We start from the raw sequence: 26,835 nt of genomic DNA on the forward strand, positions 1-26,835 counted from the left end.
AGTTTGCTACATCACAGCCTGATCATTTCATGTTTTGAATTGCTGACAGATTAGAAACACTCATTCTTTTATTACAACACAAACTGAATTTATGGTCTAACATTTTCACTTTGTTGCTGCTCCAGTAGTTTCTCCCTAGAGCTGCAGCTTTAGACATCTGATTGGTGATTCTAATCAAAGAAGATATTGTATGTTGTTTTTCATCACTGTATCTGGCAGCAGATTGGTCAGACAGCCAAGAGAAAATGTGACATCAAATGATGTCATCAGCTCAAAAAGCGAAACCATTTCTCAGCATCATCACTCCTCACACACAGCCAGGTCCAAATGATCTGCAGCTGTTCCGTTAGTGAGAAAATAAGGACGTGTACAAAATTTAAACTCAATAATTAAGAGGAATCAACACTATGATATTTCTATTTAACTATTTTACATTTTCAGGCCAAATTTTCTAAATTTTTTCCTTCATTTACTGTTGATTTGATAAGTAGTTGAGTGGAAAACATTTACCAGTTTGGGTTTTATTAACCAAAGCTGACTTCCAATTAGGCTGAATAAAAATAAAGATATTATTTTACCAATGCTTGGTGAAGAACCTTGGGTCTGATCTGTTAGATCTGATCTGATCTTGGGTTTCATCTGTTAGAAATTCAGAGACCCAAATGATCAACTAGTGGCAACAAAAAAAAAAAAAATCACGGTTTGTGGCGCCGAACCAAAGACGAAGCTCGATGACTTTGTATTTCAATACATTTTGATGTTTATATTTTTACTAAAGGATATAAGATATAAAGTTGGGAAACTGTTTTCTATTCTAGATTGTAATGTTTCCATACATATGCAGACTTGGAAAATTATGAAATCACTTTCCAGAGTAAGAACTTTGTTAAAAAGTTTTGCACATAAACTACCAAAAATGTACTGATTATTCACAAGTACAACTAAATATTAAAAAATTGTATTTGATTTTGAAAGCAGAATTATTTCAACAACTGTGCAGCACATTTCTTTAAATCCAAGTAAGTTTTTGTTAATACCTGCACAGTATTTTCTTAAGTTTTCAATCTGCCCTTACTGGATAGCATGTTAGTTTTAGCTCTATTTTAATCTTTCTATGTAAATCTACATGCTTAAACTTGCCTGCTGTCACTTTGCTAGACCTGAATTTTCCCACTGAGGGACAATAGAGGTTATTTCTATCCTATCCAGTGAAAGAATAATTAGAAAATAAAAATCAAATGGAAAGAAACTGATTTCATACGGCTGCTCTCTCCGACGTCTTTAGACGAAACTAAGAAATCCTTGAATGATAAAGGAAGAGGTTTACTTTTCTACATATTTCATAAATATGGAAGCGTTTCACTGCAAAGCATCTTGAGGGAAAAGAAACAGAAAGGAATAAAGTTGTGAGTCCAGACATGAGGGAGGTTTGGTGTGAAGTTCAGAGTCCTGTGATGGTTCACACAACACTCAGAGCAGAGCATGGCGCTCCAGAAGCTCTGCTGGCTCCTGAGGAGGTGGATGCCAGGTGGTGGTGTGGTGAGGTGTGCTCCTGCAGCTCCAGCTCTTACCTTGACCTTGACCATGCGTTTAACAGTCTTGATTTTGGCTTCGCAGAAGGCTCCTCTGTACTTGGCACTGACATCTGTCCCCACTGTCAGGTAGGCAGGCTCGTCTGCTGCCTGAAACACACGGGCTAATTAGCGTACATGCTAATGTGTTAAGCATGTAGTGCGGCAGTTCTTGTGATGACTCAGTATTTTTACAGATATATTCTATCAATAGTGATGCTGCTGTATTAACAACCTTTTAATATAAAAAGTCATGTTGCTGCTTTTAACCCCCACCCATCCGCGATTAATTTAATTGTTGTTTTTTGAAACGACTATTTTTACATAAACTAAGCTGCACAATAGATCACCATCCTCACTGCAATATCAATGTAAACAGCATCACAACTGCAATAGACGGTGTGGATGCAAAATTTGGTAAGATTAAATTTTCAAGCACCATGTATGCAAATTCTGCATACCATAAAAAACTGGTCTGTTGCTAGGCCTGCAATAACAAATTTTTCTAGATCATAAATTGTCCCAGAAATTACTACAACAAACAATAATAAATATTATGGTAATGGCATAAAAATACAAAAACACATTCTCAAAGATCAATAAACTTTAAATTCTAATGAACATTTAACAGTGGAACTGGGAGATATTTTAAATATCCAAGGTAAATAAAAACAACAAATAAAATAAATCATGGAGTTTCTGTATATAAAACTGTCCTTCAGAAAAAGAGCCAGTTGAGAGCAAAGCACCAGACTGAAGACTTTTATGGTATAGTTTTTAGTAGAAGGAGAGAAAAATGATAAATCATGAAAATAGAAAATATTGAGTTTGTTTTAATTTATTACGTAATCAATTGCTTAATTACTTATTATGAGAGGCCTAACTATTGCAAGGACTTTCACTGCCTTTGATAGCCATAGTTCAAACAAACTTTTCATTACCAAGTGGCTCAAGCTCACTAAAAGCAGTGAGGACATTGTTTTTATTTTTGTTTCGTTTTTAAAGAGGGTGAGAAAATTTTTTGCACAACTACAAATATACTTGTTATTACAAGGTAAGATTAATCTATTCCAAGATAGAGCTCGACTTATTTTCTATCAGTTCGTTTTACAAAGTGAAAAACAATTAAGTCAAAAATCTCTTTCTAACCTTGCAAACAGCTTAGCATTTTTAGAGATGTGAAGTGTGTGTGTTTACACCAGTTTTCACAGCAGCTGGTGCCAACCTATTTTCACTGTGGTTTAAATGTGCTCTGTGGTTCTGGTTCTATTGCTCTGCTGGCTAAAAGCAGAGCTGCACAATGTACCAAATCGCAATTGACATTGCAATATCAAAGTGTGCAAATTCACAATTGCAAAGGAAAGGACTGCTTAGATGCAGTATTGGGTATGTTTGGTCAGTTGACGGACTCTAACTGGCTATGATGCCAACAATAGATCACCATCCTCACTGCAATATCAATGTAAACAGTATGTTATTTAACGTAACTGATGTGTACGTTAAATAACATGCTAAACGTCACAATGGGGCCGGAACATGGTGTAATTATAATATAGTTATGATACTGAAGTCAGATGCAGAGATTCAATAGAACATATAGTTGATATTAGTATATTTTGTTACTAATAAATACCTTTTTTACTACTGTCTATGCTTAATTTTCCTGAGTCGTCAGTCTGATACTTTAATAAACTCCAGTCTTGCTCCTGCTGAGAAAGTGTTTGTGCTTAGTGCGTTACTGAAGTCCTAAGCTAACGTTGGCATGTGTTCCCTCCAACTGGATATAACTAGCTGAAAATTCAGCTTTTAACATTTAAAGTACCTTTAAATGTACGGTTTACTGTGTGCAGACAAAACATACAAAAATGTTTTCTTTTCTATAAATGTAATGCTGTGCTTTGAATATCATCTACTTTATTGAAAAGTCTTTCGGCTGCTCTCTGCTCAGCTTTCCCCATCTGACAGTGTAAAGACCAGGCCACATGACGCATACATGGAAGGACAAAATCAGAGCTGCGTGATATTAGAAAAGCTTGCGACAGTAATATCACGGGTCTGATAAATTACTATTTTCCCCTCTCTCCTCTGTGCTTCCATCATTCTGTGGCCTTTAGTCTTTAACTGAACCAGTTGTTGGTAGTAACAACTCCCTGGTTGTTACTACCACCAGGGAGTGGTTGTTACTACCACTCTCTGGTGGTAGTAACAACCTTTTCAGCTTGTCAATGTTCCTCTTAGGCCTTCTAACGAGCCATCATTTGATCCAGGTGCGCTAAACCAGGGAGAGAACTAAAACATGCAGGCCCTCAAGGACCGACTTTGGACACCCCTGATCTAGTGTAAAACTGCTGCCTAAATATTACATTAACAGTAAAATGCAAGTTCATATCACTTACTGGACTCCAAACAGTTTTTTGTGATATGAATATTGCACACATTCATCCTGTGCTGGTGACATATTTTGTAACCTGTGAAAATCTTTAAAAAATATCAGGAACATATTTGTTAGAGGAAACATAGACTTGTTAGATCAATAAAATATGTATGACCTATTATTACACATCTCTCCACTAACAAGCCATGATGAGAAAAAAAATAAAAAGGTAAGAAAACTGAAGCAGTGCAGCTCGCTGGGGGAGGGGCTGATGGAAAAAGTGACAGCAAAACTTTTATCAGGACTAGTTTCTCTGTAGTGCTAAGAGGAACTTTAACAAAGTCTGAAAAAGGGTTCCGTCTGACCATTGTAGCATAATTATATTTTATGGATCCTACTTGTCGTATGAAGAGCTGAATTACTCTACTTGCTAATAAATGCATTGTCACTGGACAATTCTGTCACATTTTGACACAAGATACCGAGTTAGAATGCACTCATTTGACCCCAGATATGTCAGGTCTGCTTGAAAAGGGTACCTTTTAAATACTTTTGATTGATTCTTTGTTTTTTTTAAACCTATGTGACTTATTTTCTCTCACAACATCTGGAAGAAGCAGCTAGAGCAGAGTTGGTGTTCAGTTCAGGTAAAGTTGTTGTTTTTTGGATGAAGAAGCTTCAGCTATTATCTGTATTATGGACATAATGAAAGTTTCAGATGCGTAAAACCATGTCAGTTGGGTGTGGGGATGTAAGGTAGATGTGACCAAGTCCGACTGCAAATCATGCAACAGCACAAGTGGATAAATGTCTTGTTAAAAAGAGGTTCAGATTACAAATCATGCAATCTGAAGTTACAAATGTAGTAACTTCTTCCTTGAATGATCTTGTTTTAAGGTAGGAGAATGAACTTGTTTTAAGGTGTGTATTTGGTCTTCATTTTACTTAATATGCCCCCCAGCATGATGTAAACAATATAAACCCAGTTTATATCTGATGTCAGTTTATTATGTCTGTAATTGGTTAAACCTGACTCAGAGGAAAGAGTCATTCAACAATTCTTACACTAACAACTGAATTTCTATCAGAATGAAAGACTTTTATCCATAGCCATCTTTCTGTTTGGGTTTATTCAGCAATAAAGAGGAGACTCGCCTGTAAAGATGGAAATAAGTCATAACTTTCACCACTGAATGTTGGTAAGAAAATCTGAAGGATGTAGTGCTGAAAACAGACGCGACCTTCACTGTGACTGTCGATCATAAAAATCTGATTGAGAACTGGAGTGTGTGAGCTGGATAAACACCGGTGTGCAGGCCAGTAGCTGGTTCCAGCAGGATCTCTCATCGGAATGGGAACATGGAGCTAAGACTGACAAGAGTTCATGGCGCAGGGCGAGAACTCACCTTCATCTCTCCGGCTAGTCCAGGGGTTCCAGCTCGAAGGATTTCGGGTCACTGGAAGACAGAACAACGAGATGATTAAAGCTGGCGCTGCCACAGAAAATACTCTGTCCCGAAAGAACATTTTTTAGCTAACCAACTAGCCACGCACTTGTGTTAGCTCTGGCATTCTTTGCTTTCTCAAAACTGCCCCCGCCCCCACTTCACCCGGATCACTTCCCAAAACTTATCCAGAAACGTTTACTTCAACCCATTGTGTAGAGACGATCCGAGTGGGCTGCTGGGCTCCGTGGACGGCTCTGTGAGGGCGCAGGGTGACTGCAGCGCGGCCATTGAGAAGGCTTTTCACTTCCCGCTTCGCTCCCAGCGCCTCTGAGTCACGTCGCCATCACAGCTCGCCATGTCAGTTAGCTCGGCTATCTTTACCATGTCCGTCTCTATCAAAGCCGTCTAGTGAACTGTTGCCGGGTGGAAAAGTCCCGCTAAAGAGCCGAGTCCCAACCCAAACAAAGTCCCAGCAGCAGGAGAGCCGAGCGGGCTTCGCCCCCCCTCCCGTCCGCCTGCGCTGAGCGACATTTTAGCTAGCTGGCTATCAGGCGATTCAACTAGCCAGTTTGTCATCACGGCGATTTAAACTGGCTCCGAAGAAGGGCAACCCCGACACGAGAGCACACGGGACTCAGTTTGGTTTCTAAACGCACACCAAGTTTTACACCGGTGAACAGATAAGCTATGACAACGGCCAGAACGAAAACTGCTGGTAAGTTATTTATTTAATAAGCGGCTCTTCCACAAAGGCACAGGAGCTTCACATTGCTTCACTGCCATTCACTTCACAGCCAGCCCCGTTCTGTAACAGGCAGCCGACCTCTCTACTGACATAAACTCGCTCCTCTGAAGACCTTCAATGAATTAATTTAGCGTTCGAAGTAAACTGTTATTCAGGTTTACACCATAAAGGTTTATTACTTACATTATCATACGCCGTTGCTTCCTCTCTAGCTCGGGCTGCAAAAGCGATACACGAACAACAAGCTGTTGAGCCCCGAGCTCTGTTTCCCGAGATATGATTGGCTGCAGTGACAGCAGTAGTCACAATTGAGAGATCTAATTGGTGGAACATTTCTCCCATTTCCATAGGACGTACCGCATGTGCGACCCCTATTGGTGGATACGAACGCGGCGCCACAAGGGAAATGACGACAACTGCTGAAGGACTGTCCAATCACAGGAGGGGTTAAATGAAAACGCTAAATAATACAGAATAGAAGAGCGCTAATTGGTCAAATACTTTTCATTCCAGCACTTGCGAGTTATTATTGGCGGCGCGGTCTTCCTTGTTTGTACCAACATCGTATGAAGCCCATCCCATCTACGTGCTAGAGATCTGCGCACTATACTTCATACAAAGATAATCGGTATTAGTTGGTTTTTATACAAGGCTTATGTCTGAACTTAGGTAGTTCACTTCATTAAACACACACACGAGTCGATAGCGTCACTCTCCAAACATATTTAGGAATTTCTTCAGACGACCTTTAAAGACCGTCTGATCCTGACGTCGCGTCAGTGACCCGCTGAGCAAGAGAGTACACCTCTTTAACAAGCCCATCGGGTTTTAGTCTGGATGTTGCCTATGAATGGTACCAGGAGTCAGCACGGTAGAATCATCGTGAAGAACGGTGGTTAATCTGAGCCCTGTGATTGGTGGCGAGGCAGGCGCCGTGGCGCTCAGAGCGGAACTTTGACGTCATATGACATCGTAACAGTATCAGCCAAGGGGGGCACGTTGACTCCATGTGAATGTTGATCCTGGTCCTGAACAAAGGTCCTGGTGTCATTTTCACTAAGGAGCTGAAGACACTTAGGAATGACGTGTTATTTTAAAAAGCGCGTTTGGCGGCCAGGACATTTTAAAACGGCAATAAACAAGTTCTTCACACTTTCTGTTGGTCAAACATTGTTATTTGGACAGCGGGTGTTCTCTTCACACAATTTCAGCCCGAACTTATTGCAGGTGAGAAACATTTGAAAGAAAAAAAGTGAAAAAAAAAAAAAAAAAACTTGTAAGCTCCTCCAGTTGATCTTGTAAGATCCTTTCATAGATGGTTATTTGGCACCAATCTGATGTAAAAAAAAAAAGAAAAAAAAAGTGAACATATTTAAATAATTTGATATTCATATATTACACATTTTTATACACAGAATATAATTCAAAGCACTTGTTTTTAAATTTGATTATAGCTTACTGTTAATTAAAACCCAAACTCAGTTTCTCAAAAGATTAGATTACATGCTGACTGGGGAAACTTCACGCTGGACCTCTAGCAGCATATCTTTACCATTTTTGGCCAGTTGAACAGCCTGTGGCTTCACTTGATGCCCACACACACTGGGTACATGAACTTAGTGACTGGGATGCAGCAGCTCCTCCAGAGTGGTGGGAACAGGAAGCAATGGTAAAGAAATGCAAGTATTCCTTGTGTCATTGCACGCTCCTCAGCCATGTTTTAGAATCCTTACTTCAGAAATACGGAGAATATGAGATTCTACGAGAAAATAAATAGGAATTGAGTAACATATTCTGATTATTCTGATTATTTCTGATTATTTTCATTATCAGAAAATAATGAAATCAAACACAGTCTAGTAGAAGCCGGTTAAAATCTATAAGCTAAACATTTCACAAACAGATCAAACCTGTAAAATTTTGGACTTTATTATTTTCAGACAAACATCAAAACATCCAGTCACAAGCTATAAACCCCACATTAAAGAATAAAAGCTCTGTTTCAGTAAACAAGATGCAGAATCTTAAAGCCAGTTGTCACATCATGTTCTGGGGTTTTACTCTGTGTCCTGCTCAGGAACTGATGGTTCAGGCTCCACAGGGAGCTTTGCCTCGGTTTCACCCTCAACATCATCACCATTATCAGAAGTGTCTTCAGTTTTTTTGTGATGACAGAGGTTCTGCTGGACCAGGATCAGTTTGACCATGCTTCCCTTCAGTCTGAGAGCAGCTCAGCGAGGCTGTCCCAGTAGTCCTGCCTTAGCAGCCAGAGCTTCGTTCTGCTGAATGTGGTACTCCTGGAAGCGCATGGAGATCCGCTGAGTCATCTTTAGGTACTTCTGCAGGCAGGACTCAGAGCAGCTGGACTGTTAGACAAAAAGGAAATAAATTAGAGAAGACAGGAAGTTACCTGGGGTTGGGGATGAACAGTTCAAATATTCTTCCAAATTGCTTTGGTGATTTCAAAGACTGTCCTTCTTGAGAAAGGCAAGATCCTTCAAAGTCTGCAGCAGGATGAAGGATCATGCTGCGAGGTTTGTGGTCTGTTGCTGAGAGTGTCATCTCTTCTGCCGACATCTGTTGGGAAAGCAGCCTCAGAGCCAGGGAGTTAAAAAGGCTCAACAACCTGATAAAGAAGGCTGGTTCTCCTCTGGTTCTGTTCTGGGGATGACTGTTTTAACCTCTGGTGGTGATGATGCAAAGAAGGATTCTACATAAAATCAAGAAAATTATGGACAACCCTGACCATCCTCTTTATGAGACTGTCTTACAAAAGCAGAGCATTTTCTGTCAGAAGCTTCTTCAAATTCACTGTAACACAGACTGCTACAAGCGATCTTTTCTGCCAATAGCCATTACCATATACTAAATCTCTTTGAAGAATTAGAAATAATATGAGTTATAACATTTAATTTCCTTTGGGATCAATAAAGGATTTTTGAATTTGAAGGAAGCCTTTAAGCGGCAACTCTTAAAGATATAGTGTTATGTGTTTTCTAGGCATATATCCCATTTTATAGCATAATAAAGTAACTATGTTACCTTTAACTTGGAAAAAAATGCTACACCTTGAAATGCGGTCTCTGTCTCTTTGAAAACTCCTGCTCGTTCTGAAACTCCACCTTCAGGAAGTCATCACAACATGGCTCCTCTATTAACCCTTTAACAACGTTTTTAACAATGTTGCACTGAGAAGTAACTCATATAAGAAATTCAGCTAATTTGTAGTTAAAACAGATGTTTGCTAATTGCTGCTGGCTAGTCTGAAGGAGCTGAGTGGGGGAAGGCTGCTCTGTGAGGCATAAACTCAGAAACTAGAGCTCTGAGCAGGAGCTGCGCCTCGGTGCAACCCGAAACGTTTTGTACTGCTGAATGGTTGCCATGAGAGATAAAAAGATTCCTCAAAGATGAATAAAAGCATCAAGGTACTCCAGGTATGTTTTTGATGTAATGCTCAAAAAAGTCAATTTTGCATTATGTCATTTACTGCCCCTTTAATTATCATAAATTAAATTATATGCGAGATTTCAACATTGATATGACCAGTGACCCCCATAATTCATAAAAAGGATTCAATGAAATGAATGACAGAAGTATTTTTCGTCTTTTGTTTTTTAGGATATTAAATGGATGTGATAGTGGTTACTATGACAACACATGCCATGAAATGGGGTAAGAAGTGGTGATGGGAACAATCAGAGATAAGAGGTAAGGAAAGTTTCTTTGTACGGAATATTTCAGCAACAAGCAAGAAATATTACATTTGTGTGAATATCATCAGCACATTAATCATTATAAAATATTTGAATAAAGACTCAAATTAATGTTCCAGTCATTACAAAGGCAACTCTAAGTTTGTTTGATGTGATTTGAAGGAGCTCAGTGTTTCAGCTGTTTTGAAGTTTTATGGAAGTTTGTTCCAGATAGCAGGGCTAACAGGGGCCCAGCAGTGAACCCTGGGGGACTCTGGGTGTGATTAGGCAAGTCTCAAACCAGTTAAGTACTGGACCAGACAGAGTAGATGAACTAATATTTAACCATTAGCATTGTCCACAACAAGTGACATAAAATATGGAGATATTTTGACCCCCATATCTGCTATTCCTAAAGCTGACACAAAAAAGGTGTAATACCTGTCTGCTAATATTTGCAAAAAAAAGTCAAGTTTTTTTTTTTTACCTCCTCAGGTTTCACATCTCTGGTGGTGAAATCTTTGACACAGTCCATGAAGCAGTTCTCCGTTACTTTGTTGTAAGTCCCCAAAAACTCTTTGAACTAAAAGTTGAGCAGAAAATATACTTGTCAGAAGCAAACCATTATTTTCCCAACTTTTACCTCATGCTGAGAAGAGTTAAGCCATTTAACTGAGAAGAGTTAAGTGGCTGTATAAAAAGAAAAGACACTGAACATTTGAGTGATTTTCTCCAAACGTTCTCTTAGTGGAGAGAAGAGTTGCCCCTTAGCTGTATGAGTTACAGACCTAGTACTTTTGTGGAAAAAGGAGCAGGAGGTGTGACAGGCTAAGAACTTTAAAACCTTATTTCCTTCAGTTTCTTATTTCTAAAAAACATTTTGTTCTATTCTAACTTCTAAGAGTGATTTCAAAACCTGGCGTGTTAATCCTCTAACTGGAACAGGAAAGATTAGAGATTCACTAATTGCTGTTTTCTGGCTGATTGCAGATATTTTTAAAGGCCTGACCCGCCCATTCAGATTTTGACCAATACCAATTTGTTTTGCCTGAAAATTTGCTAGGTATACCAAGAAAGTCAATAAGTTGGCAACAGTGTGGCGACTATTGTTAAGTGAGCATGTGCAGACATAATCTGGTAGGCGGGTCTGACTGTTAGTCCTCAAAAGGGGACAATTGCTGATTTTCAGAGGTAGGTAAGATCAGTGGATAGGATTGTGTTAGTATCGGTTCCAAAAATGGAAAAAATCAGGGCTGATCAATCGGTGCACCAATTTTTAATGAAGGACTGAAGGTCATCATACAGTCAGACTCACACAGCAGTTCAGTCCACATCTACTGTCTGCAGAACAAGACCCAACTAATGACACCTTATTTTGCTAAACTGGAAACTTGGAGTTAAAGAGTACAAGTGGAAAACAACAGGACTGTAGTCTGTGTATGATTACATTACTTATATATGTAATAACATTGTTTTTCTATTCTATGGTGTGGTGGTACTATTGTATCTTACCTGTTTGATCTGGTCAGACTCAGTCACCTGTACGGCCATAGTTCACAATCTGAAGAAAAAAAACGTGGCAGTCACACCAGCCTTATTCAATAACTATCCTGTACATCCACACACAGTAACTCCACTGCTGTCAGGAGGAAATGCTTTAAATATCCTCATTCTACACGAGCATAAGCTTTCTGATGCATAAAAATCCTCATATTATATAAATGATACTAGATTTGATTTCCACTTGGGTATTTTTTTAATTAATATTCACTATTCTTTCGCAGGGACATTCTCGGTTTGCTGCGATGACTGTTACCTGTGTGTGTGTGTGTGTGTGTCCGTGCTGGGCCCACGCTGGTAGTGGGGACGCCTCTCCGTGTGTGATGCAGAATCTTTTGAAGGGCGAAAAGACGAACACGGCCGCAGATTCTCTACAAAGCTTTAAACACATTCATTTAAACTAAAACACACTGTTGGTCCAGCTGTAAGCCTCACACTCACACAACTGCAACAAGGTTACAACTCTAACAGCATACCATGAGGAAACCTGTCTTCTTGTGTTTTACGGCGGATGGCAAATCAACTATGAGCGCATTATCGCCACCTATTGAAAGGGAGGGTGAACAAGAAATAGCAGCAAACAAAAAGCTTAACCAGGGAACATTATGGTTTAAAACAAAAAAGGGGAACCAACTAAAATCCCTAAATGAGTCTAAAACGTATGTTTATGAGTGAACAGATTCTTTTTGATAATAAAGAATTGCATTTCTACACAGAAGCAACTAAAGTAGAGTAGTTTTTCCTACATTACTTGCCATAATTTTGATTTTTAAATTATGACAGTGAAACAGATAAATTCTTGAGACAACGTTGTTATTTAAAGTGAAGGAAATGGATATCTAAATATCATATAAATACAGTATATTTAAAGGAAAGAAACTATATCAGCAGTAAGGGAAATATGATCGGATAAAGTGTCAGGTGCAGAAAGGGAGTTGAGTGAGAAATCGGCTTGATGACATGATGTTGCTCTTCCAGTAGGTGGCAGTATAGACTGAAAGAGAGCCTAGAGAAGAAGAAAGCAATAACAGCGCCCATTAGGGGCAGTGTAGCACCTGGTAGTTTGCAGATAGTTACATACTCAGTAGACAAAGAAGAGGTGGGGAAAAGCGGAAGTTAAAAGTAGAGTTTCCCTAACAGCCAAGGATGCATTGCCTCCTAACTTTGTTCGGTTATTTGATACTTCAGCTGTTTTTAGTAGGCTCTCTTCGCGTTCTGTTCCTGTGCAATTAGCTTCCATGCTCTGGTTTGTTTCAGTCCAGCTTCTTCTCCAAGCAGAACGTCCACACGCGGGAAATTTTAAATGTGTTCACTGAGACTTGCTAAACCTGCTGTAACTGTAAAACTAAACTATCCCATCAAAGCTTCAATACATTAACTGCTGCCTGCATGTTGTCTCCGGCTCCCCCTGACTCAACCGCTTTCAGTCCGGGTCAGTCGTCGTGCAGTTCGGACACCGGGGACGTTTTAATCCGTTCCACTCGCATTGTTCTCCCGGAGCGCAGGCTGGAAGCCAGTGAGATACCCCAACCCGTTCAAATAACAGTCCAGAAGCTGGGGGACCCTGTGCGCGTCCAGTCCCATTGGGCCAAGGAAACGCAGAGGCCCCGGAATCCCGGATACAAACCGGAGGTTGTTGACCCAGTTCGGGCAGCAAAGGATTCCCAAACCGGTAAGAAATCAAAAAACTGGGGGCCAGTGTGTGACACTGTCCCGAAAATTTTTATAAAAAAATGTTCGTCAAAGTTTTATTTGCTAAAATAAAACTTTGACTCTCCGAACCTTCCAAACCAATCACCATGGCAACGGAAGATGTAAACACAACTAAGAGTTTTGAGTTTCGTGGTTGGATTGTGACACTTCTCACTTGATCCACTCTGACCTTAGAATGCATTAAATTTCACTTTTACGACATGTAACTGAGCCTGTTGCTACTGAATGGAGTTACATTCAATTACACTGAGATACAGACAAGAAACAAATAGACTGATAGGGCCACAACTAGCAATTATTTTAGTTATGGGTTCACCTATTGATTATTCTAACGATGAATCACATTGCAGAGTTTTTGTGTAAGCCTGTTTTATACAACATTAGAACTTCAGCATATTAATAAAACAGCAGGGCCTGCTGTCTCTCTAATAAAATGCAAATAACCAAATAATTTAAATAATATTTTAAATAAGAAAACAATTCCTAAAATGAAAGAAAAAAATGTTTGGCTTTAAGAAAGTTAATAATTGAATAGCAAAAAGTGCCTAATAGATTTTTTTTTTTCTTTCCAGAATTTGAACCAGGTGTAGCCTTGCACTACACACATTTTATAATGGAGGTGGTTTCCAAAGATCTTTGACATGTTGTAAAGATGCTGGTCAAACAACCACAGGAAGTGTCTCTGAGATAATGGTGACATGTTGCTTCCAGGACCCCTGGCTCCATCATCCTCCTCGGGTCAGGAGCTTCAGACATCATGCTTCAAGGCCGGGGGGCGAGGAGTGGTGCTGGGAGCGCTGAGACAACGGTAAGAAGATTCACCAGAACTTCAGTTTATATTCTGAGCTCTGTCAGCAAAAACCTTTAAGTTTTGAACTCGGGTGTCTTGGAAATCACGCTTAATTTATGAGTATCTTTCCTTACATGCACTGTAGTGACAGCCCAGTATCATAGTTTGGTCATTTTTATAGTTAATATAGTTGTGTCCCTCTGCCCAGCTGCCACAGCAACCACCACAAGAGGGAAGTCAGCGTCCAGCTGCTGCGACCGAGGCCGACTCCGAACACATCAAACCGTTGGAACAGCCCTGATCAGAGTGCTGACGATGCAGCGAGTGTGTCGGGTTTTCAGACCGAGGTGTCATCTGGTCACCTTGGAGACATCAGCAAAACTGCAGCAGCAGCTGCAGCCGCAGCTGTGGCTGCAACCGCTCCTCTCATCAAGGTAGTTAGCTGGGATGGAAAATACAGAACTGTGATGCCACTGTTTATGACTGATGACTAATCCTTTGGATCATCAGATTTTTTCCTCATTTTCTTTTTCTGGTTGGTCACTAAGGTGTCTGTCAGGTGTATGCATTAAATACGGCCAAAGTCCATCCAACTGGTGAGCAGAATTTGACTGCATGGTGACTGAAAATTACTACCAAAAATGACACCCAAGAAATCGATACATAAGATTTTACACATATTGAAACTGGAGGTGATTAAAGCTGTTTAGGGGCGATTAATTTTGGGAGATCAGCGGTCAACTGGTACACGACAAACTGATTTTATCCACTGACCTTATCCACCTCTTGTATTTTTAAATTATAATTCACCGTGTTTTTTTGTTTGTTTGTTTGTTTATATTACTTGAATTTTTCAGAATTGTTAAAATTGCTTTTTAAATATCTAATTTTTCAGCTAGAATAAGTGTCTGAGCTTGTTCTTGTGTGTCTGTGTTCAGGCCCAGTCAGACATTGAAGCTCGAATGTCTCAGTTGTCTGAAGGTATTCAGAAGCTGCTGCACACAGACAGGTACACAAACGCTTTGTAGCTGCTTTTGCTTTCGCATAATACAGAACTGACACTCATTGAATGTTTTGTCACACTACAACCACAAATTTTAATGCATTTCGAATTTTACATGGTAAACCAACACAAAGTAGTGGATAATGGTGAAGTAGAAGGACAATGCATGGTTTTAATGGTACATATCTACTCTGACCAGTTTAGGTTTAGGTCAGTGTAGGGAGACGTCCATGTCTTTATTTTATTTAGAGGTGTCAGAGAAAAAGGGGGTTGAATAGATCTGCACGTCAGGGTTTGAATGGAAAACTTTAAAAATGATGCATAGCTTTCCTTCAATTTCACAACAATTACCTAGTTTATGTTGGTCTATCACATAAAATCTCAGAAATTCTTTTAGAAAAAACTTGGAAATTTCTGAGTTCCAGAAGTCGAAAATGTTCAATTTTGAAAACTTCATTTCAAGACATTAAATCCATTTCTGAGATTTTTGGTGTAAATTTACTATTTCTTTTTTCTATCTACAATGGCCCTAATGAGCTGATGTAGAACCCTGATGTAGATTCTGCAGCTTGCAAAGAAAAACAAAAAATCACCAAGGTTGAAACAATTTTTCTGAACATGTAGAACCGTGTTTTGCCTGTAGAGGGCTGCAAGGTAGCTTAACACAGAAATTTTTTTGTTGTAGCCTGAAAAAACGAGGAAGTAGTATTATTATTACCACAGGTTTTGAAATGTGTGTTTGAATAACTGATTGAATAGGAGAAAAGTAATAAGTCCCATAAATATTAAGGAGTAGATTATGTTCTGGTGGATCATACCTGACGGATTGGATTGTTCTGTGTGATTGTGAACAAGCTGCTGTGCTTTCGTCGTATCTGAAGCAAACTGCCTGTGACAGCTGTGTGGCCTGACTGTGTGTTCTGATATAAGGGAGGATGATGGCTGGAGACGGAGTCTGAGTCAACACACACTGCATCGCCTGGAGACGCTGCAGAGCCAGCAGCTGCAGCTGCAGGTAAACTGCTTCACCTGCTCAGATGCTTCTGCTGCTGCTGCTGCATCTGCATCCTCCCTCTGCCTTCTCACCGATTATTGGTTCTCCTCTTGTCCAATCAGAGCCAGCTGCTGGAGTCAGCTATCAAGATAGTGACGGGTCAGGATTCCATTGCCTCAGACTCCAAAGGTCAGTCTGCTGTCACCAGGTGGCTGCCTGCAAACACACACCATCACACCCAGAACCCTCAACCCAAACGGATTTGTTAACTACATCTGGGTTTATTTCTGTTTTTGATTTCAATGATGAGAATAAGAAAAGGTGAATGGAAATGGGTTCAACTTAAACTGACAGGTTATCTTTGTCTGATATTAAATTATAATCTGAAATATTTTAAGTGTGTCAAAAAAGCAAAAACAGAAGAAATCTGTAAGGGGCAATAAATGGATTGAAAGTGACTTCAGACGGCCTCGTTAGCGGCCTGGTGTTCTGATATGACCAGGCTGAAATGAAGTCAGCTCATCATTTTCTTCCAAGTCAAAATACAGTAAATGGTTTTCTATTTTACAATCTTTGATTTCTCTCAGCAGCATGTGAATTTGACTAACAACCCCTTTGTTTGCTGAATATGCACATATTACTGCATTGCTGTCCATTTTGTCGCAAAATTGACAGAATCCTGAAGACAAAATGACAGAATGCCTTTTGAATTTCCAATCATTCACAGAAACGTTGTCTCCTGTCTTCCACCAGCCAAAGTCAAGGACCAGAAGCCAAGCTCGTCAGGAGCCGGAGGGCCTGCTATTGCCCCCGCTGTCATGCCGACGGATGCAGTTGCCATGGAAACGTGCCACTGTGACTTCAGGCCAGAGCAATCCAGGTAAAATTGGACACGCTTACAGACGGTATCTCATCACTTCTGTTTTGTTCAATTTGTTCAGCTTAGCTTTGTGTGTAAAGCAGCAGCAGCTTCACTGTAAAAAGACAGTTTGCTGCAGTTGGAAAGCAGCCAGATTTAGTGAACGCCCCTATGTCTATATATTTATTATATATTTATTATCAAAGAAGCATTTTGCACCGTGAATAAACGGACGACTGCCGGCTCTCAGAGCCAGTGTTGGCTCCGTGCTATGGTGGCTGACACCTCACAGCTCTGATGTTTTGTTAGTTTATGGTGTCTCTGTTTTCTTTGTGGGTTTGCTTTATGCGCCTCAAATGTCCCAAACACCCATGTCAGGTTCATTGTTTATTCTGATTCTATGTTTGGAAACCCCCCCAAAAAATGATTACTTTAGATGTTTGAATTCTGGATATTATTGTTTGTTCAATGAGAGCATCGATACCTACAAATATACATTTTAACCTATCATTGAATTCAGTTATTGTGTGCTGATTGACAACACAGGGGCAGTAATTAATGTAAATGATGTCAACTATATGATAATCCATATGTTTTATTTTTAGAATTGTGCTTATGGGGCTTTGGCTGTATGTAATGATGGATATATTACCAAATACTTTGTAAAGATATTGTTGTTTTTTTTGGTCTATTTTAGTGTTGTGACAATAAACATCACAAATATTCTATTATTTTATTGTCCATGATAACACTGGACAATACAAGTTGAGGGATTTTAATGAAACAAAAAGGAATATTTGCTTTCTACAGATTTCATTCTTACAGCTGTCTTCAATCCAAACATGTCAGCAGTTTCTCCAGCAAATGGAAGAAGACACTATTTTTGTGTTAAACACATGAAGCAAAACTCCATTATTAAATAAAAAGGTGCAAATTCAGGTGAAGCGTTGATAGTTATGCATAGATGTAACTATGCATGTCACTGTGCATGTCAGGCTTTGTGTTTGACCAAGAAAGGATGTAGATTTAGGGGAGAGAATCTGCATTCAAAGCACCAGAATGTTTTAACTGAACCCATCTCTGCTCGTATGTGTGTGTTTGTGTGTGTTAGGTGATTTGCATATTTATGCATAGAGAGTGAGAGTTGGGGCGAACAAGACTGCAGCTCATGATGTTCAGCAGATTCCTCCCCCTTTCTTTGTGGCCATCAGACGGGTTTCTAGGGCAACACAGGGTACCCATCAGAGGAATGCCTGTAGGTGTGTGTGTGTGAGAAGAGCTGGCAGAGAGAAAACACTACCTTGCTGAAGGTGTGATGTCCTCAGATTGCATCAGCATAACATTAGATCATTATCTGGTATGTTGACAAAAAAATTAGTATTTTTCTTAATACAGTGATTCAGACAAAAAAAAAACAGTGAATAAAAAATAGCTTATTTGTGTTTTGTATGTCTTCCTGTGGTAATTTTATTTTTTCAGGTATTTTATATACTGTTTTGTAGCAGGTACACTGACTTCCAAATGGATGCACAATGATTTGGGCAGAGGTGGCAGTCATCCAGTTTCCCATCGATCTAAGTGATCGATGAGCCAAAACCTGTTACATATGAATTCTGTTTGAGGTCGGGAACTCATGCTGAGAGGCAAAAACAGGAAGGATTTTGCAATTTTTCTTTCTTTCTCTTTTTTTGTTGGATTTAAAACTTCTAACTCTAACAAAGACATAGTTTCTCTTACATATTATAAGTGAAACAAAATCTAACCAGGGAAGTAAAACACAGCAGATAAAAATTCTAATTGTGTGAGATAAATATGATAAAATTATTAGGGGTGCAGCGATCAATCAGCCGCCTGATCAACCAATCCCGATTTTCTTTACTTTTGATAATCAGCCAATACTTGAACCTCCACAGAGGTCTGAAAGTCCAACACTGTCTCCTTTTGCATGAGAGAGACACAGACTATGAGGTCACCTTTGCATGTGAGCTGTTAACGGTCACCCTGCTGAAAACTCAGCACTTTGTCACTATGTTTACAGACTTTTCAGATTCCAATAGCAACTTTTTTTTTTTTTTTTTAAGGCAACTTTTGACAGATCTAATGAATCCTTTCTGTGTTACTTTGTCAACATTGTCAGTTATAAAAGAAAAATCTACAGACATAATTGCAATCAACGGGTCACGGTTTTTAAAGATCGGTGATCAGTCAGACTGCAATCGGTGCACCCCTAAAAATGACGTCAGTAACAATCTGCATCACATCAGGCAGAGATATCAGCACATCGGTTCTGGCTGTTGATATAGTTATTTGTAGAAGAATCAAACTGTGAAAATAGGGAGGTGGTGATTGTTGAGGTAATAGACGACATAAGCTAGGCTTCTGTTCTGTCTCAGCAGCATTTTTACAATTCACTACAGTGAATTGAAGACTATGACTATGAGGTTGATAATCACACAGTGAGAAACCTGTTTAGGATTACAAAGACTAACTAGAAAGTGGAACTGGCCAGGAAAAGCCTGATCGGAGTGTTTCTACATGCAGGGTTTTGTGTGTTTGCAGTTCTGCAGATGAAGTGCAGTAAAACTGCCTAGCAACACAGACACATCTGCAGCACCCCTATTCTAACCACCATTAACTTTAGAGTGCTCATAGTTTCAAAACGTTCATTGTTTTTAACATTGATGCTGAGCTGATTGGTTGATATAGTTGTTTTAGAACGTGGGTACTTTATATTCGGCTAATATTTAAATATTACAAGTCTGATCTCTTCCACTCAACAAACCTTTTGTTGCTAGATATTGGACCTTTTTTTCTACATTGCAGTTTTTTTTGTTTGTTTTGTTTTTCTTTTTGTTTTACATGCAAGCCCAGCTTTGTTTTTTCTCTCGCCACCATCTTTTTTTTTTGTCGCTATCCCACAAACTGCAGCTGCTTCTTCCTGACAGTAATGAGAGTGAAAGGACAAGCAGTATTCTCCTGTTTGCCAAGAGGAATCCCTTAGTCTTCCAGGTGGCATGGCTGGGAGGTTGCAGAGGGGCGGGGTGTTGCAAACCAAATTCCTAAGCCTCCCTGAGAGGATGCGGGAGGAAACGCACAACACCCCCACCTTCTCTGCTGCAACATCACAAGGGAGGAACAATAACACGCCGCAGTCTGTCCTCCTCATTCATTCTTTTTAGGCTTTTGCGAAGCAGCGGAGGGTGTAAGCAGCTCAGAGGAGGAGGCAGGGAGGGAGACCGACAGAGGAAGATGTCCTCCCCGCAGGTCTCCTCATCCCGCAGACAGTCGTGCTATTTATGCGACTTGCCCCGCATGCCCTGGGCCATGATATGGGACTTCACCGAGCCCGTGTGTCGGGGCTGCGTCAACTACGAGGGCGCGGACCGGATCGAGTTCGTCATCGAGACGGCCCGCCATCTGAAGCGGGCTCAGGGCTTCCAGGACAGCCGGTCCTCTGCAGGCGGACTGCCCGCGCAGCAGCAGTCCGCTGCCGCGAAGAGCCAGGCGGTTTTACTGAGTGGGAAGGAACCTCTGGGGCAGCTGAACCACTACCAGGCCGATGGACAAGGGAAGTCTCAGCAGCCCAGTTTGGACCGATACGCACAGGCAGCGGATAGCCGGACTCGGTTTGACTACTCGGTGCACAGCTGCAGCAGCAGGCCGCCCAATGGATTCGGAGGGCTGAACGGCTTTAAAACAGATGACGGACCACCTGAGCTGAACCGGCAGAGTCCAAACTCCCGGAGCAAAAGCAACGGTGGGCTGGTATCAGCACCAGCCCAGATGACCGTACCGCCGAACCTCATGCCTCAGACCGGAATGAACGGACCGACTTCGCATAGCTTGGCGGGCAGACCCCCTACCAGCTCCATGGTGGTCGTCTCTCTGCCCGGCCAGGTGGGACACTCCGAGCTGGGTGGAAAGCGACCCGCCTCCGTGTCGAGCACAGACCAGGAGCGGGAAATGAAGGAGAAGCAGCGGAACGCGGAGGCTCTGACTGAGCTAAGCGAGAGCCTGCGGAACCGACAAGAAGATTGGGCAAGCAAGCCGAAACCTGTGCGGGAAACACTTGTCCTCCTCTCCGGGTGCACACCGTTTGATGTCCGCTTCAAGAAGGACCACGGTCTGGTCGGCAGGGTGTTCGCTTTCGACGCTGTGTCCAAAACCGGGATGGACTATGAGCTTAAAATATTTATTGAGTATCCATGCGGCTCCGGGAACGTGTTCTCCAGCGCCTCGGGGGTCGCCAAGCAGATGTATCAGGACTGCATGAAGGACTTCGGCAGAGGCCTGTCTTCTGGGTTTAAGTATCTGGAGTACGAAAAGAAGCACGGGTCCGGGGACTGGCGCCTTCTCGGAGACTTATTACCGGAGTCTTTGCGGTTTTTTAAAGAGGCAGTGGGAGAGGATATGCTGCCGCAGCCTTACATCGACGGCAGCTGCCCGCTGCTGCCAACATCACTCGTTCTTCCAGGTCGAGCTTCGGCTTCTGGCAGTGGGAGTAGCACCACCAGGGCCGGAGCGAGGAAGAGAAAAGCTTCCCCGGAACCGGACTCTGCTGAGAGCAGCCTGAAGTTGACGGATGAGCAGCAAAGGCAACAGTGGATCAACAGCCAAGCTGAAGCTCTCAAACTCTCGATGGCTGCGGGCTCGTTTGCTGGGCCTCCGCCCCCGCTGACCCCGGGGCACCCCGGTATCCCCTCCGGCCGCACCACACCTCCAGATGCCGCGGCACCTCAGAACAGGCAGTCCCCGATGGCTGCGCTTTTGTCAGTGGCAGACACACTGGGGAACGCGTACTCTCCCAACAAAGACAGAGACTCTGTTCACTCCACCACTTCCTCGTCTAGACACAATAGCAGCAGCCCAGTATCTCCCCCCTCCGTGTCCGGCCAGAGGCGCCTCTCCTCACGGACCGGAGACACCGGGCTGTCCGCAGCGTCGCAGTCCGCCGGTGCCATGGACCAGCTCCCGTCCCAGAGCGTGCCCGATTCACCGATGGCCAACAGCGGACCTTTGTGCTGCACTATCTGCCACGAACGCTTAGAAGACACACATTTTGTCCAATGTCCCTCCGTCCCTAACCACAAGTTTTGCTTCCCGTGCTCTAGAGAGAGCATCAAGGCCCAGGGGGCGTCTGGGGAAGTGTACTGCCCCAGCGGGGACAAATGTCCCTTGTTGGGCTCCAACGTGCCCTGGGCTTTTATGCAGGGGGAAATCGCAACCATCCTGGCTGGAGATGTGAAGGTTAAGAAGGAGAGGGACCCGTGAGGAGATTGAAAGAGGACCCTTAATGTCAACCTTTGTGTGAGAGAGAAAAAAAGTAACATATCATGACCACACAGTGGTTCTGCTGCTGAGCCTCAAAAAACCCTTTTCTACATGATTAGAGGAAAATGTAAAAAAACAAAAAAAAAAAAAAAACAATAAAAATAAAATCAGTTTGCTCCTAATTTTTAGATCAATGCATTTTAGTTACCTAATGAAGCTGCTTCTCTGACAGTTTCAGTAGATGATACAAAAATTACTTTTGCTATCATGATTAAAATAACTTTGTAGGTTGTTTTGTTGTTTGAATGAAATCTGTGTCAATGTGCTTTTTAATGTCGCATTTTGTTTGACCAAATCTGTTGAAACAAAATAATATTCATCAGGTTTTTTCAAACTTAAACAATTACGTTTTGCTTTCTTTAAGAAAGCCCCTAAACAGTTGATAAAATACTATGTACCAATGAATGAAGTTGTAATAATTCTTTTATCATGTCATATTTGCAGGATATCTGTTTATTGGTGCTTTACCTTCCAACACTTTAAATATATACAGCAGATTTCCTGTTTAAAATGTGGTGTTAGTACTATTATTGCAGTGAAGGACCTATTAACGCTTCCTCCACTACTTTGTATACATGTTAATAAGTATATAAAGAGTGCTTGGATGTTTAGATTACAGTATAAAAATAAAGGTGGAGTTTGGTAGTGAAGACAGTTGACTTCCTGTTTCATATTAGTATTTCCCTCCGGTTGGTTCTGCTGTTATCCTGCAGTATTTAATGAATCAGAAAAGCTCTAATGCTCTTTTCTGGTCTTGAAAAAGGTAGCGCTGCTCCAAGCTTACTGGGTGGTGATGTGTTGATGTCTGACTGTCTCTGCTGGAGCCCTAACAAAATTTAAAGATGGTTGGTATTTAAAGGTGTAGTTCCACTGCAGGAACATTTTCTTGGAACCAGGGTAGTTTTATTGGGGAATTGTCCCCTACTGCATTTCCACAGCATTTACCGAGGCAAAAACAAATGACCAGAGTAGAAAGTTACTCCAGAAAAGAGCCAAGTAAAGGGGTAATAGTTTTGAGCGCAGCGTAGTGAGGAAATACTGCTGAGTATTTTGCACTGGGTTACCTATTCCAACAATGTAGTTCAGTCAAATCCATGTAAAATATTCTAAAGCTCATACTTTTCTTTAACATTAGTTGAAAAAGATCCTAAATCATCTTCCTTCATTTACTGCCATCCGTGGTAAAAGAGGAAGTATTTTCTTTGTTTGGAAGAATATTTTAGGGTTCTGAGTGATTTATGTTCTGTTGCACAAATAAAAACCACAACACCTTAGGATCAGTGACAGATTTTTAAAGAAACTATTTGTTGCTGCTGTGTGTATGTGGTTCATGCTCCTATGAGATATGACTAGAACCCCAGGACTTCATCCCAAACATGGCTGCTCATCTCTTTCCCTTACCTCTGAAGTAATGGGACACCGATGTCTGCGTTCGTGAAATACTGTGGAAGTTTTTGTGACTCTACATAAAGTATAAAGCATAGTTGCTTTAAAAAAAAAGTTTATAGTTTTATTGCTAAAATCATCTGTTTTAAATCCCTGTTAGAGGATTCCTTCTCCCACTCTATGAAGAGCAAGAGTTGTGCTGACTCCTATACAGCGGGTGGGGCTATTTCAAATGGGAGGAGCTATGTGTGCAGTGGGAGGGGCTACTGCTGTCAATAACCCTGTTTTGGACTTAAAAGTGGAAAGAGTTCCAGATTTTATAGTGAAATGCACCTTAAAATCTTTAAAGCTCATTATAAAGATTATTCTTGATTAATTTTATTAGTTGCAATTTTATTGTGAAATAATTAAGGAAAAGATTTTAAATTTATGTTATTTAAGGGTTAAAACAGGCGCAATTAAAGCAAAATGTAAATCACTACAGTCCGTCCGTGGTATTAATATAAAAAAGGAAGTTGAGAGAATATTTGAAATGTTTTCTGCTGAATTCCTAAAGTGAGTTCATTAATTTTAAACTGGACATTCTTTATATTGTCTATTCACCAGATTTTTAACTTGAAAAACAGAAATGTATAGGCGTCATAACAAGTATTGTCATACTTTACGAATTCGAATAGAAAGCTAATATTGATGTTGATGAATTTCAAAATCAGTGACACAAAGAGCCGGGTCATTTTTAAAGACTGCATGTGTAAATAATTTAACAAATGTAAGTTTTTCTTGAACCTTTATCCAAATCTCCTGTTTAAAGGAAGAATTTTTCAGTAAGAAAATATTAAAAGGGGTTATCACAGATTCATAATTTAATTTAAAAAAAAAAGTTAATGTGTACATCGAAATACTGTCTTTGTAGGTAAATGAAAAGTTTGGATAGTTTATAAATGAACAGTTTTGGGTGGATTTATCCGTACGGTACAGTCAGTCTTCCTTTTCCCCAGCTGACACATCTGAATGAAATCGTCCAGGACTCCCCTTCACCCCCAGAGCTGAGGTTGTAGCAGAGGCACAGTTAAACATAAGTGTTCCACATGCTAATGTCTTATAAAAACTTATCTAACAAAGTTTAAAAAAAATAAATAAGAAGAAAGTGGTTGTGTTTTATAGGGAAATGTTATCAGTGATGTTTTTGGAGAGCTGGACAGACTTCATCACATCATAAGGAGCTGTCTATAAGCTTAATGATTTCATCCAACTTTTTATTCCAACTGTTTAGTCATTTTAGTATGTTTTCAGTTAGTCCTAAAACAGTTTTGTACATTTGGGAATCTTCTGTATTACGGACTGTGTCTTTTTGTTATGCCCTATTCTGTCGTGATGCATACATATGATGAAACTAACACATTTGATATTGTAATGTGCCTTGGGGCTGAGTGAGTTCTAATAAATTCCATTGGAGTAAAGGTTTCATTGAAATGCATCTTTTCTATTTGATGTTCCATCATTCAGAGTCTGAAGAGACTCAGAGCTTTAAATAGTTTTTGTCTTTCAACCTGCTTCTCATTGGAAACACTCTGAGGTTTTTACTGAGGTGCTACATACATGACAGGTTTTACAGCACTGTGCTGACTGACCAGAGGTCTGTGGGTGTTCTCTTTTAATCACGGCAACCAGCAGACCTGAGGCAATCCCACAATGTTATCCAATCTCTTACTGTTGACTGTAATATTCTTATCAAGCATTGAGTGTCTGCTTGAGCTTCAGTCATTGTTGTGACAGCCACTACAGGTTCTTTTCTTCCTTTGCCCCAAACAATTGAATAATAGTAAATTAAATAACTTAAATGAATTAACATTTTGACACTCTAAGTTTTCAATTAACATTACAGCTTGCATGTATAGGGCATCTTTCCATGGGCCTCATAAACAAGAAGTCAGTCCTCTGAATGACATCACATCCAACATGACAGTTTCCCATTTGCAAGCTGGAAAAACAGTGAGATTTACTAATGGATGTGGCTATTGACCAGTTTAGTTACAAGTAGCATTATAAATGTTGCTGTGCTTTCTTTTTAATTTCCCTTTGGGATTAATAAAGTATTTTTGAATTGAAATGAATTGAATTTCTTGCACAGTGACAAAAGGAATTCTGATAAGATTCAGTATGTTAAAATGTTGAAGGACCAATTTCACAAATGGATGTTATCCATTGAATAATTTTATTCTTTCACCACACTGTTCCTTTATAAAGCCACATAAATATAAAGCCCTCTCTGAGCTGTTGTTGGTTACTCAGCTGGGTCACCAATCAAGATGACACTTTCACACACAAGAGCTTTAAAAAAATCAAGGGACCAAAGGAGATTGGGAGCAGAACTCAACTCAGCTGAGTTCCACATTAGGACTGAAATTTTTGTCAGACGCTTCACCAGACTATTCACTCTCTGATTTCTGTTGGTTTTTGCTTTTCTTGTCACACTTTGATGTTCCTGACGGAAAAGGAAATACTGTCAAACAAAGATGATTTCTGTAAATACAAACTTTAAAATTTCAGATGATGATTTTGACCTTTCCAGAGTAAAGAGCCCAAGCACCACCAGGAGTACACATCCTACAGCTGGAGAACCACTGTTTTTAAGAGTACTGGTACATATTTTTTTGTTTATTTTTTGTCTTGAAGCGACATAATCATGCAGAAAGGTCACTGTTGTAGAACAATCATTAGTATAAAAATAGAGTTTAAAGCTGCAGGAAAGCTATGCAACAGTCTGTTATTCATCTGCTATTCTACATTCATCAATAATCATCTTGCTTGTTATAACGATATTTAAGATAATGAAATGTGTTAAATGTGAAATGTGTTTCTTTACAGCAGGTCTCTGCTGTAAACTGAAGCATCTGTACAAACGAATCTCTGGGAGGGTTCTTCCCAGGAATATTAAAACATTTCGCACACGACTCAGTGCATGCGCATTAGCATGCAGGCTACGAGCTGAAGCACTGAGCCAAGGGCACCTTAACTATCAGTTGCTACACACAGTTCAGGTGAATTGTTGCTCAGAAAGAAAGATCCGCAATGCAGCTGGAAGCAGCACAGCCAGGCCTGCTGCTGTTACTCTGACAGGATAGATAGCTGCTGTACTGTATTCCAGTATCACTGATCCTGTTGCAGTTTAGTGAAGAATTGAGGCTCCAGGCTCCTCTGGTCTGTGGCGGTGATGCAGTAAGGCATTTTCCTCTGAAACTCAACACGTAATATCCAAACCTGGCTTCAGTTCAGCCGTCATGTGATTGGTTGATGAGGTGTCTAATGTGATGGTTTTCAGTTTGCTGGCTCAGCCATTCTGTCGCACAAAGTCTCCATGCTGCACTC

At 40.6% G+C, this 26,835-nt stretch overlaps 4 protein-coding genes and 1 long non-coding RNA gene across 8 annotated transcripts in view; 3 read left to right on the top strand and 2 right to left on the bottom strand.

Annotated features, from left to right (window-relative positions):
• The window catches only part of arid4a (AT-rich interactive domain 4A), a 25,012-nt gene extending 18,584 nt beyond the window's left edge, over positions 1-6,428 (bottom strand). Inside the window, exons 1-3 of the mRNA XM_007578142.2 lie at positions 6,322-6,428; positions 5,352-5,402; positions 1,572-1,682 (exon numbers count right to left, since the gene is read on the bottom strand). Of these exons, the coding sequence (XP_007578204.1) occupies positions 1,572-1,682; positions 5,352-5,357 (117 nt within the window). The 5' untranslated portion in view covers positions 5,358-5,402; positions 6,322-6,428. The remainder of the gene's footprint in view (positions 1-1,571; positions 1,683-5,351; positions 5,403-6,321) is intronic.
• LOC107833842 (uncharacterized) lies at positions 5,501-10,288 on the top strand. The gene is made up of 3 exons (XR_001659615.1): positions 5,501-6,108; positions 6,489-6,584; positions 9,757-10,288. It is a non-coding gene; the product is annotated as an uncharacterized LOC107833842 (long non-coding RNA).
• timm9 (translocase of inner mitochondrial membrane 9 homolog) lies at positions 8,051-11,926 on the bottom strand. Of its 2 annotated transcripts, none has more exons than XM_016664115.1 (4): positions 11,658-11,926; positions 11,343-11,394; positions 10,318-10,413; positions 8,051-8,504 (listed from the first exon to the last, which is right to left on the bottom strand). In XM_016664115.1, exons 2-4 carry the CDS (start codon positions 11,379-11,381, stop codon positions 8,370-8,372), a joined length of 270 nt encoding a protein of 89 aa, XP_016519601.1. In that variant the 5' UTR covers positions 11,382-11,394; positions 11,658-11,926; the 3' UTR covers positions 8,051-8,369. The 2 variants fall into 2 exon arrangements, with proteins under 2 accessions (XP_016519601.1, XP_007578206.1); XM_007578144.2 differs by having other exon boundaries at positions 11,343-11,391; positions 11,647-11,925.
• Positions 11,927-11,941: 15 nt separating this feature from the next.
• The window catches only part of kiaa0586 (KIAA0586 ortholog), a 39,017-nt gene continuing 24,123 nt past the window's right edge, over positions 11,942-26,835 (top strand). For all 3 annotated transcript variants that reach the window (XM_007578150.2, XM_007578151.2, XM_016664111.1), the window contains exons 1-7: positions 11,942-13,062; positions 13,815-13,911; positions 14,102-14,327; positions 14,832-14,902; positions 15,827-15,911; positions 16,013-16,079; positions 16,644-16,770. In XM_007578150.2, coding sequence (XP_007578212.1) covers positions 12,780-13,062; positions 13,815-13,911; positions 14,102-14,327; positions 14,832-14,902; positions 15,827-15,911; positions 16,013-16,079; positions 16,644-16,770 — 956 coding nt within the window. In that variant the 5' untranslated portion in view covers positions 11,942-12,779. The remainder of the gene's footprint in view (positions 13,063-13,814; positions 13,912-14,101; positions 14,328-14,831; positions 14,903-15,826; positions 15,912-16,012; positions 16,080-16,643; positions 16,771-26,835) is intronic.
• irf2bpl (interferon regulatory factor 2 binding protein-like) lies at positions 19,648-24,933 on the top strand. Its single transcript, XM_007578148.2, has one exon. It carries the CDS (start codon positions 19,999-20,001, stop codon positions 22,018-22,020), a length of 2,022 nt encoding a protein of 673 aa, XP_007578210.1. The 5' UTR covers positions 19,648-19,998; the 3' UTR covers positions 22,021-24,933.

The sequence above is a fragment of the Poecilia formosa genome, unplaced genomic scaffold, assembly GCF_000485575.1.
Source record: "Poecilia formosa unplaced genomic scaffold, Poecilia_formosa-5.1.2 Scaffold468, whole genome shotgun sequence".
Lineage (NCBI taxonomy): Eukaryota > Metazoa > Chordata > Actinopteri > Cyprinodontiformes > Poeciliidae > Poecilia > Poecilia formosa.

Excerpts from the sequence above, each read along its gene's own strand:
- timm9 (XM_016664115.1), bottom strand. The coding sequence starts at position 11,381 with ATGGCCGTACAGGTGACTGAGTCTGACCAGATCAAACAG. Across the intron at positions 10,414-11,342 it reads AGTCTGACCAGATCAAACAG|TTCAAAGAGTTTTTGGGGAC; the intron begins GTAAGATACAAT and ends CTCAACTTTTAG. Across the intron at positions 8,505-10,317 it reads GAGATGTGAAACCTGAGGAG|TCCAGCTGCTCTGAGTCCTG; the intron begins GTAAAAAAAAAA and ends TTTGTCTAACAG.
- irf2bpl (XM_007578148.2), top strand. The coding sequence starts at position 19,999 with ATGTCCTCCCCGCAGGTCTCCTCATCCCGCAGACAGTCGTGCTATTTA.